This window comes from Trichoplusia ni, chromosome 6, assembly GCF_003590095.1.
Source record: "Trichoplusia ni isolate ovarian cell line Hi5 chromosome 6, tn1, whole genome shotgun sequence".
Classification (NCBI taxonomy): Eukaryota; Metazoa; Arthropoda; class Insecta; order Lepidoptera; family Noctuidae; genus Trichoplusia; species Trichoplusia ni.
In genome coordinates this window covers 2,564,899-2,577,352 of record NC_039483.1, presented here as the reverse complement: position 1 = coordinate 2,577,352, position 12,454 = coordinate 2,564,899, and the positions used below count along the sequence as shown (strand labels likewise).

The 12,454-nt window shown below is 33.4% G+C and overlaps 1 protein-coding gene across 1 annotated transcript in view; it reads left to right on the top strand.

The window, feature by feature from the left end:
* LOC113494893 (homeotic protein empty spiracles-like) overlaps positions 1–7,660 on the top strand; it is a 34,319-nt gene extending 26,659 nt beyond the window's left edge. Inside the window, exon 3 of the mRNA XM_026873408.1 lies at positions 4,874–7,660. Within this exon, the coding sequence (XP_026729209.1) occupies positions 4,874–5,074 (201 nt within the window). The 3' untranslated portion in view covers positions 5,075–7,660. The remainder of the gene's footprint in view (positions 1–4,873) is intronic.
* The last annotated feature ends 4,794 nt before the right edge of the window (positions 7,661–12,454 follow it).

The window sequence follows — 12,454 nt, the reverse complement described above, 5'->3', positions numbered from 1 at the left end:
ATGTAATTGTTGTAAAATGTATTATATTTTGTAGGAAATATAAGCGAGATTACTTATATGTATATTTCGTGATTTTTTTTATTGTATTGAGGCGTAATAAAATAAGTTATGGATGATTATTTCGAATCAGGTTACAATATTTTTGCGGTTTTATATTTTTGTAGCTGTTGTTATAGTTATTGCCAGCGACTTCGTTCAAGGAAATATCATTCTAAATTAACCAATTTTAAAGACCATTGTCGTATTTAAGTAGAACTAATCAAGATAATATTCTGTTGATTATAAAATAGATTTTAACTAACTTTTCTGATATTAAAATCTATTAACAAGCATATTATATGTATTCGAAAAAAGAGCCTTTCTAATTTTTAAACTTAACCTAGTAAGTTTATGAAGGTATATAAGGCTCCCATCAATTTTAATATAATTAGTAATTCTTGAAACGCATAACAGGATATATTTCTATCTATTATTAGGTTTTATCTACCAGGAACAAAAACAAAATCAGAGATACAGCAATAAGATTTTTGAAATGCTTTTTTATTTAATTAAAAAATGATTATTTCCTTAAATTGTTTGAGTATATTAGCACACGGTGCTGCAAGCAAATTCTCTGACTTAAACTTGGCTTGACACGCTGCCGTTTATCAATAGGTATAAACAATTGGGCGCCATGGAGAAAAGAAAAAACATGACGAAACATAGTTGTTTCTCACTTTCTCACGCACAATTTATGTCTATACCCTTCTTTGGTAACTAGTCAAGTTAAAAACCACAAAGTAAACAAATCATTTGAGCTAAAACACCAATACTATAATTACTATTCACCCGCACTTACAATACTTCACTATAGACCGAGACCCATCCTTTATTATTAACTTTAGTATAATTTACAGCGTTTAAACACAGGTTAAAAGCAAGAAGGTTGTCGTAAAATAACGCATAAAACGAAAGGATTATTCTTATACTAGCTATTGCCCGCGACTTCATCCGCGTGGTTAGAAGATGATATATATCTGCCCAATTTTTTCCACATTTTCCATTGCATCTTCGCTCCTATTAGTCGCAGCGTGATGGTATATAGCCTATAACCTTCCTCGATGAATGGTCTATTCAACACAAAAAGTTTCAATTCACAATTTTTCAATTTGGACCAGTAGTTGCTGAGATTAGCGCGTTCAAACAAACTCTTCAGCTTTATATATTAGTATACATAGATATGTCTGAATACTTAGGACTTTCGTATAGGACGTAAAAATCCTCGATGCCTAACGACCTAAACCTTTGTTTTTCTGAGTATTTTCTATAAGTTCATATAGCCGTGATTGCTTGGAGTCATCACGCCAAACCCACTGTGCTCAACGTGTCGCTGGTCCGATCCTCGTGTAGAGCATGGTTTGATGATCCACGAATTCTTGTTCCGAGTCTGGGTGTCTTTGTGCTAGTGACTTGAATGTTTGTGAAACCCACGGCACAAGGATACTCGTAAGTTCCTTAATGCGGGAGCCGTTAAAAAAATCTAAGTGGTTGAGTGTCTGAGATTTGTGTGGATTCCTGTAGTGTGAGCCTTATATGTTAGAGTGGGCGTTTAAGAAAGAAAATGCCTATGTAGGAAAAAACTGCTGGATATGAGTTAGATGATTTTTTTATGTTCTCTTTTCCTAATTGAGGAAACAGTTTTGCATTTTTATAAGTGAGATTGTGATTAATTTTAATTTGAATGTCTGTTTCGTTTTCAAAATGAAATACAGATTTGTTGCCTAAATTATAACCTGAACATCTACAAATGAAAAAAAAGAGAAAGTATTGTTGAACTTTCAGTATTGAAAAAATACCTTTATAAGCTTATCGCAATAAGCTCATATTGGGGCAGGCTTATGTTAGTAAGAAATATTATAACCTAAACTCCCGAGATATCATACCCATGTACATTTCGAAAGTCAATACTAACATAAGATAAAAAACACAAGCTTGCAAGATTACCAAGCTTGCCAACTGACAAATAAATCATTCCTCACACACATTATCTAAATACCATGAGAATAAAGATATTGAGCATGTTATTATCTACTTTATGTCTCAAAACGTCGTAAAAGCCTTCTAAATGTGAATCGCAACTGGTCATTTTCAGATATACGCGAATGACAGTCAATACTTTGTTTTAAAGTAAATGTTTTTTACAGTACTGTGTCAATTCATAAGGCTTTAGGTTGTAATATTTCTTTTGGGTCTAAATAATGATGTTCAATGTTCATCTTTGCAATTTTTCTTTTGGATGTAGAGTTTTTTTGGAAATAATGATGATTATGTGGAAATGAAAAGAAGACAGAGTTTTAAGTCTAGTATTAAGGCTTTGTTTATCCGTTTGTCTGTCATCAGGTTGCATCTTAAAAACCGTGATGGTTAGACTGGTTTTTTTTAGGGATGATGGCTCTATGACATCATGTTTTCACAACAAAAATATAATATACCTAATCGGCAAAGAAACTAGAGACTTTGCGAAGTTTTTATGGGATCAAATGACAGCTATGCCACGTTAAATGAAGAGAAACAACAAAATATTTTCATACAGGCCAAAATTCTGAGGTAACGAACAAAAAAATACGGACGAATTGAAAACCTCGTTCTTTTTCAATCGGTTGAAAATCGACGTAAAGCAACAATTGCTTTGTTAATAAGTTTGATTTCATACCGAAAATTTTTGTTTTTGAAAAATACTTTTTCATTAGCCTATTTGTGCGGAAAATTCATTAAAAGTTCTCTTCCCACTTAACTGGTTTTATTCCTCTACATACAATAACATTTGACACAACATCCACATCTTCCAGCTCGTCAAATATCGGAGCGATCATTCCGCATCAAATTTACGCGCCATTAGTTCTACGAAGGGCTGGCTTCGGAAGTTCCCTGATTGATATACCTTGTCGATACATAGGGGGTAATGTAGCGTGTCTGTCGCTGCACCCTTGTAGGGTCTGGGGTCATTAGGGCTTCGGGATTTGTAGAAAGAATGCGTTTATATGTCTTTGAGTGGAAGTTAGGTAGAGTTACGGGAAAATGTATGGAGATTTTTTTTTGCTGTTGTTTTTTGGTGATATTTAATTGAGAAAGAAAAGAAGAATTGAAATTGCTGTACTTTGTTGAAAAAAAGATGATTTTATAACTGAAATTATGGTTTTGTAGATTTTTTGGAGAAAATTGTGTTCACCGTTATGAGTTTTCTGATTCTACTCGCATGTAATAAGTCTTCTTTTAGATTTTCGTAAGAAATGTTAAATATTGTTAAAAGTAGAGTTTTTGCTTCGATTACTTCAGTTAATTTAAAGTAAATGTGAAATTCAGCCAATTAACATTTCGGCTAGATAATTAAACAGCATCAAAACCAAATTAACATGTATATACATTTTTAATTTATAATCTCCATAATTTATGATTCATCACTAATGAACTTGTAATGCAAAAAAACTTACTAAAATGATACAAAATTTAACTTAAAAATAGATTAAGCTCTTTTTCAAAACCTTGTCTGAAAATAAAAAAAAAGCTACTATAAACAAGACTAGATAGTTAGACAACTATTATTGGGAAAGAGTAAACGAGACGGCGCTATACATCAAACATATTGTTATCTCCTTTCCACAACCGCAACAGTCCTTTCTTAACAACTTAGTACTGTAACTACTTTTTATTCTTAAAAGCGTATTTTATACTCTCAATCTAAGTCAAAACAATTCAGAATAAAAGTATAAAAATCGATCAAAAACCCCAAGTTAATAGCTTATTTCCTTTCGACTTTTTATCAGTAATAAACTAAATCTAAACGTGATTTATTGTATGTACGGAAATGTTAGAACTTATAAAGTGTACGATTGCATCAATTTCACGCCAATCCGTTATAACTAACATGACGATTGACTGTTTTACCATCGTATTGAATTTTTAATGGAATTCCTGATAACTTATTGCTTTTGACTATAAAAATATAATCGTATAAGTTCCTACCTAATTCTGGGTAATTTTATGTCTTTCCTTTTAATGTTTATTAAGAATTATTTGATTGTTTCTTTCATAACCAGTGATTTTATGTTTTTATTCATCGTAGATTTTTATCTGTCATGGCAGCATCCCAACGAAATACGGTTTGGCAAAGTAATACACAAAGACAGCTAAAGCCTTCAAGATTAAACGTAAACTTTGAATAATTACCCCCAATTACCCTCTATTTCGTGACTCATTCCATGTAATAAACAACATTCTTGGCAATACGAAACATAAACCAATTCCTAGCAGATTAATATACAACCTTTAATCCATTTTTGGCAGCAAAATAGATATGCGAACTCCGTGCGTTAGTTGCGATATCTCAAAAGCGTACTGGCTGCCTACAATATGAATACATTTCGCAAGCCATTAACCACGTGACAAATTGTCTTGCAAAATGGCGGCCGACGTTTTTTGGGCGGGAAATATGTAGTTGGCGCGCAGAAAAATTCGACAACGCATTTTTCTTTCAATAGCTCGTGATATATGATTGGAAGGGTCGTACTGAATAGTTTTTTATTGGCTAGTTCCTTTAATCCTTTATAGCTGTTCGACGGCCATGAAATTATATTATGTTTTGTGAATAGATTTGTGTATTCTATTTTTTGTTATTTGCTACCGAGTACTTACTTTGCATAAATGAATATAGAATAAGTTTTTCAATGAAATATTACTGTGTTATTTATGAGGTCTGACAATGTAAAAGATTTTCTGATAATATTTTCTGTCATCAGTATTCAATTTTCTACAATATAGAAACATATCGATAACGACAAAAAATGTAATCGATTATCCGTCATACTTACTTACACTTCTATATCTTTGTTCACAGGTAAAAGTTTGGTTCCAAAACAGAAGAACGAAACACAAACGAATGCAACAAGAGGAGGAAGCGAAGACTGGAGGCAAGTCTGGCTCCTCCAACATGAAGCCGGACGACGGCAGCCAACACAACAACTCGTACGAGGACGACGACGAGGAACTCATCGACATGGACATGGACGAACTCAGTGAAAGTGAAAATGAAACGTAAAACAGTGGACTAAGTGATAAAATTGTACATACTAAAATAATCTAGATTACTATAGTTTTATTTATTTATGAGTTAGAGATAAAGCACTGGCCACGGAACAGCCCTATCTCGATTGACAATCACTCCAATTTTGAATCTGTATTCGGAATAGTTACGTTCGAACGTTTGTAATGTAGAATATTAATTACCTACCCACATTATGTAATGTGTTGCTAATATTTCAATTAGGTTTCAATGCAAATATGATAATCGATGCAGCCTTGTTATCCGCCATCTTAATTTTAATAATTAATGTCGGCACTTAGGTTTTTGTAATCAAATTGGCAGGACTTAATTATAATTTATTTGATTAACAAACTAAAAAGTCAACATGATCAATCATTAAAAAGTGGGCGTTAGTTGGTGTTTGCAATAATTTATATCAATTCTAAAGCCATTATAGCCGGTATATCATTAAATCAACTTTATAAAACGGTTTTAAAATGGCGTCCCGAGTCTTGTTAGAGTCACGGCTTATTAGATAACAAAATTGGCCGTATTATAATAGTTTTTTGGGTTTAAATTAATTAAAAATGGCTCTTTTTTGATGTTCACCCAGTGATGTGGGTATAATTAGACATTTTAGATATGAAATGTTGATAGGCAGGGTCTGTGGTTTCTCAAAGAGCGCTGTCAACGGTAGACAAAGACGACGATACTGGCTCATCGTTAGAGCAAGCGAGATGGGTATATACAGAGATGAAGGCGATTATAGGTGCGTTCAGGGCCCTATTATTAAGAGATGCGTTTGAAAACTATCGCGGTCTCGAATCGCGTTTCGTAATTGCTTGCGACGTAACCAAATTGTTTTTGAGTGGTTGACGATTGTTCTCAACGACTATTTGTCTACGCGTTAGGAGTTTAACGATACCCATCTCTTAGTTGTTGATGATTTCTGTGACGCGTTTTGTAACTGTTTCCTTTGACTAATGACGTGTCTCTACTATTGTTTTAATGTCATTGTTTGAGGCCATATTTTATAGCCATTATCAATTTTGATGATCGTTTTTCGAATCCTTTTTGAATTTCGAATTCAATTTACACTAATTGTCCTATTTTATGGCGGATTATGGTCGGCCGCTGTTCTTAACGGTCAATTAATCGATTAAGAACTTGAAAAACCACTTAAATGACGTGTAGGTATACTAAGACTGGTCTGTAAATAGATTTGTCTAGATTTTTTGACCGGTCTAGTCTTGATTTCTGTCTGCCTACAGGTGGCTCGCCTCGGTTCTCATTGCATTGTTTACTATGTTCTTTCACTAGGCTGTGGCCTTTAAACCCAGGTTTAAACGAGCGATTATAAGGCTAATTTGTATTTTCCTTTCCGTCTTTTGTTCACATGATTTACGATTACGAGTATCGAGTTCTCGCCGAATCGATTTACCGAGTGAATCGATTTTAAAAACAAACTATTTTGTTTTTGTTCGGTACCCGTGTGGTTATGCCATGTTGTTACAGAATGTAGTTTTGAAAACAAGAATGGGAATATATTTTTAATTAAGTGACTTTGTTGGCAGAGAATTGATTTTAACTTAACATCAAATGATTTTATGATAAGGAATAAAACTACAAATATAGAATGACAACATTCTCTCGATATCTCTATTAAATATCAAAGTTTGAAATACTTTCCATGAGAAAAGATTATCCGAATTCTTGAACATAATAAAAATACGAGCGTCCGTCGGAATGCGCTAACTACCACACTATTCCGTTCAAATGCGCGATTAAAAAAAATACAAAATAAAAACAACACAGGCAAAGGAACCAAAGCGTTTGGCTCCACGCCATTCGTAATTTGAAATCTAGATTCCATTTTCAGCTCAATTAACTCTTAGTCGATTTTAATTATCGATTTTATTCATTAAGTGTTTGCGATTAGCGGGCATGTCGATATTTTACGATGTATTCTTTCGTAAAAGTTCGTTTTTAATTACATTCGCATTGATTGCTTTTAATTCGCTGATTATGTGACATTTTAACGTTTATTGGAGTCATTGGATATTGAGATAAGGCTAATCCATTTTTGAATTGACTTTACATTTTGTGCGACTTTGACATGAGGTTGTCATGATTGTCAAATTGTTAGAGGTTATGCGTGGACCGATTTCATTGAATAAGGGAGAATCTAAGTCAATATGTTTTAAATCGATATGTACTTACGTATAACTTATGTTAAATTTAAAAAGTTTATTATTTATGTTACTGCAGAGTTTGACTTGGGAATTTGATATCAAATACGGAGTTTTTGATGAAATTGGTCCTCTTAGATAAAGTAGCGATACATGTGAGATAATTCATACATTAGAATGTTAATTAATCGCTCAAATATAGTAGTTTTATTAAGCCAGTTCCTTTAGGGTAAATGTGAATAAAATTATATAACAAACTACACAGTATTATTGTGCGGACGTTATGGGTGCGTTCGTTAACGTCATCCACGTCTTAATTTAACGTCAGTTTGTTTTATGAACGCAGACATTTTTTATGGTGACATGTTTCAGTTTTGTTACCTCTCTTATAGTACGCTCATCTCAAAATGTTGTGGTCAAATACGGTAAACTGTATTTATGGACATTATTTGAACTGTACTGGCGATTAGAGCAGTCAAAAGTGCCCTAAAAGAAATAAATGATATCAAACACCGGCCGTAAGCTACCTAAGTAGACTATACGATGCACACCAACAGCATCGTTTAAAAGCCTGACTGAATGACCCTGATGGACTGACCAAATTACCTAAGTATATCCTGTGTTCTATAATAGAGGTCAACCTTTAAAAATTATGAAACATTTTAATTTCGTTGTCTTACCGGTAACTTAACCTAATGGAAAATGGATCCAGATTGGTTATTTCACAGCTGGTTTGGAATGTCGTCGAGATTGTTATCAGCTCAGCATCTTAATTACAACACACTTCGTTTTCCAACTACAAGTGTTAGATTCTCTATAGATATGTTAAATTCAAACTTAATTAGAATACCTGCAGTTAATAAGTATAATTTATTGGTCACTTTCTACAAGTGACTTCCTCAAATTATGTTGGCGTTAATCAACAAAATCTATACGAATTCTTGACAAGTGACATATCTACAACCATTGACACAATATTCCTGATTGTATGGAATTGACAAGTCTAAGGGTCGTGACTTATGGGATAGAAATGTCAATTCCATACAAGAATTATTATTGACATCGCTTGTAGTAGTTTTATTTTGTCTATTGTGGTCAATTTTCATTGAAAGAGTAGCGGCTAGTAGCATCTTTTTGTAAGAATCAATTTTGTATCTTATCTTCATGACTAAAAAGTTCATAGTTATTTGAAGGCTCGAGTCTTCTAGCAGCTTCCGACTCTTAACTCAGTGACTTGTTCTTATGGCGAGTATGCGCTGTTAATTTCAGTGGGAATTGACCTTTATATGTAGGTTGAAAATGTCATAAAGATTTCTGTAAATTCCGTACGAATTGTAAGGAGAATATTTGACTTATCTTCTATATCAATAAAATATTTTGATCGAGAAAACATGAGACTAAACTCGTGTCAATATATGTCGTGTACTAGATTTAAATAAAGGAAAAAATGTTGCCACTAAAAAAGTAGGCATTATTGTAGCAACAATCAATGAATGGAGATATTTCAACTTGTTGTTTTGTGAATTTCATCAAATTATCACGTATGTAACAATATAATGTGTTGCCATTTATAAAAAAAAACTACTCCTGAAAACTATTGTGTCAATGTTGCCATTCTTTACTGGCAGTCGCCTAAGGCATAAGACAAAGCTTTACTTTTACAAAATAAAACTCGTGTTCGCTCCCGGCGTCACCTGCTTCCATAACCGGCGAATGAACAGAACGATCTGCATGAAGCAATTCACTCATTCATTCATTCACAATGAGCAAGTACAGATGGCAAGATAATTTAATGACAGAATATTATGTATTTTAAGAATTCTGAAAATTGTAAATAAAAGCTATTTATTTGTTATGTTGTACTTAAAAGGAACTTCTGTATAGGTGGGTACACTGAAATAAAAATGTCAAAATAACAGTTTTATTTAAGAAAATATATAAAAAATACACTTAAATGTCTACATCATATATTTGAAGGAAATCTACAAATCTGAAACAATTGTTTATTTATATTGATTTTGGGATTTCGCCTTTGCCTGTAATGAGACATTTCTAAAAACGTTAAGACTAACAAATCGCTCAAAAGTAAAACACTCAGACCACGTGACTTGTCGTGAAAAATACATTTTCATACATCAAAGTGATTTTCCCCATTAAGGATTGTAGAAATGTCTGGTTTCTAGAGATTCAAAAGTACGAACTTACAAAATACGTTTTGTCATCATCCATGTTTTATACATGACTGTATCGTTATTGTCAAATTTGTACCCACCCTGAATATTGTACATTTCTTTCAATTAACAAAATGTTCCTTCTCTTGGTAACGCCATAGAAACCTGTAAATAATTTAATTAACATAATCTCTTTTAGGATTGTTGTACATTCTCTTTAATTATTTAATGTGACAGTAAGATGTGTAAATATGTGTGTTTAGTTTAATAAAATACAGTTTAAATGTATTTGTGTGTATATCGAGTTTTCTTCTTGACTGTACCCAGTGACGTTTAGTTTCGATCATGACGAAGTGTAGTAATTTAAATCGAGTGATATATAAAATATATGTTTCTACTCATTTAATTTGTTGTTTTCTTTTGTACATTCTATTCCTTACTTATATATTAAGTAACTTTTAAACTGCCTGATTTTTTTCACCTCGCTAAACCCATGGAGGAAGACGTGCTGCGGGTTTAGTCTCCGTGTAGTTAAATCATTCGTGAGATTTATGAATGCTTGTTCTTAGTCTGGGTGTCTTTTACTTTGTGAAGTTTTGGTTTTGCGACCAAATGGTTAAATTCAGTAATGCGAGACTTGTCCATTGGAGTAGGCATTCTGCTCTACGTTTGTATCAGGCTGTCCCGCTTCTACAATCACAACAGTCTTCAGGAATGAGTGCTAGATCCCCTGTACTATGAAATCTCGAAACAGACATATTATACGGGGCGTAGCGAAGACTCCACAACAGCAATGATCTAGCTTTGAATCCTTTGTACCGCATTGATAACCTGTTTCAAAGTTATGTTACCAAAATTCTAGAAATATTAGATTCTCCGACTCACATTACAGATAAGTCTACAATCTTTAAGCCTAAAAAGAGGACGAATGAGATGTGACTTATAGAGACGACGTTTGAAATAATAATAAGTTTTGTAGCTACCTTAGGCCGTCCATGTCTGTTCTACAGAACAGGGAGCATGGTCCCTTGGTAATCAATAGACCTCTACATGTATATCCTTACGTACCCACAACCTAAGTTCAGATTGTAGAATGTATTGAGTCTCCCTGTACGGTTTAAAAGAGAAATTGTCTTCACATGAAGTTATCTTCATGAGACACTGACTTCACAATAAATTTCTTTCACGGGAGTGAGAAATAATCATAGCAAATAATAAAACCATTTACTCCATTTTGAAGAGGCACTTACGCTAACAATTCAATTCTTTTGCCTTCAGCATGCCTGTGGGCTTTTTTGGAAAATAATCTTAGCTTCTCATTAATCGTACTAATATTATAAAGGCAATATATTGAAAATTACAAAAGAATGGATAGGTAGATGTTTGTTTCTCTTTCACGCTAAAACTACCGAGTGGATTCGAGCGATGTTTAGTACACAATTTATATTCTGGACTTTTATCTTAGAATTTTAAGTATTTTTTTCCCGTGGTATCATTTTCGGTATGTAGCGGGCGGAGACAACAGCTAGAAAGTAAAAAGAAAATTGATTTATAGACATAAAAGAGAATTAGAACATTAATAATGACCCTAATAACCACATCATTACCGTACTTAAGATCGGAGTAGTTTAAACGCACCTGTGCACGCAATAATTATCGAGCAATGTGGAATTCCATAATTAGTATTTACTTAAACCGGACTCGAACCCGCATACCTCCGGCAGAGATGGTGATTGACGTAAACACCTAATTACCTAACATTAAGTCTAGAACGGTAAATCTTTGGCTAACCAAAAGGTTAAACGAATATTTTGTTGTCTGTATTAAGTAAAGTTTCATTTAGTTAAGCATTTATTTTCTAAATTAATTCTTGTTGCCTTGCCCCAAAAAAATTGATGGAAATAACATCTTAAGGGGAGTATTTTTGACGCTTTAAGATATTAAAAAAAAACTATGTGGGAAGGACAATCACTGAGCATTAATTTTGGGATGTGCTATCCTCAGTACCAGTAAGGTTTTAGTTTAACTCACTTTTATATTATACTATGTAGGACCCAATTTCATGGTTATTTTACATTTTTCTTTGATACAATTTTCCATATTTCCTTTAAATAAGACAAGACAAGATAATTTAGCCAAATCGGATCACCGGCCCGAGTTTTAACGAGACTAACGAACAGCAATGCATTTTCATATGATAGATAGATAGATAGATAGATAGATAGATAGATAGACTTACACAAGTAATAAGCCAAAGAATTTTACAAACTCGCTTTATCGCTGTTGTTTAAAAAGAAAAAATATATAATAATCATTAGATATTTGAAAGGCACACAATCAGATAAACTCACACAAACACCTAAATTTGAATCAACCCAAAGTGATTCAGTACTTATTTCTAGGTCCACTTTTAAATCCTAAGCTTCTAACGCCAGGTCCCATTGTAAATGTGAAACAGAGATGGCGCTCGATGCCGTGTATAGTGCTGTCACGCTTCCACGAACATAATATAATTTCATTCGGCTATCAGAACCATTGTAGATTTAAACCCAAAAAGAAGACTTTTTTCTTATTTTCCATTTAATTCGGTTCCCATACTCATAAAGGACAGATTAAAACCAATAAAAAAGGGGCAATTTATTTTCGCACTTGACGGAAGCAGTGAGCCGCGAGAAGTCGAAAGTCGAATAGTTAAAAGGATTAGTTTGCAGGTAAGTGGGTTCGAATCCCGGATGATGTAAGCTAATTTTCCACGAAGCGATGCGGGTGGCACTTTGTAAGGATATTAAGTGTCTCACAAACAAACTTAAGATAAGTTTTTATAAGATCTTTAAGTTAGTAGTAGTCAGTCGTTTGGCGGCAGATTTGCTATGATTAGATGGGGACTGGGGACTTAACAAGATTTTTTAACACGTTATTCAGTCGTTTAAAGATAACATCTTATAAATTGTTGTGACTAAACCGATATTTGATATAGGCAGATAGGTAGATAAAAACCTACCTGGTTTTCGTGCTTTCAGGATCCTATGGAATCC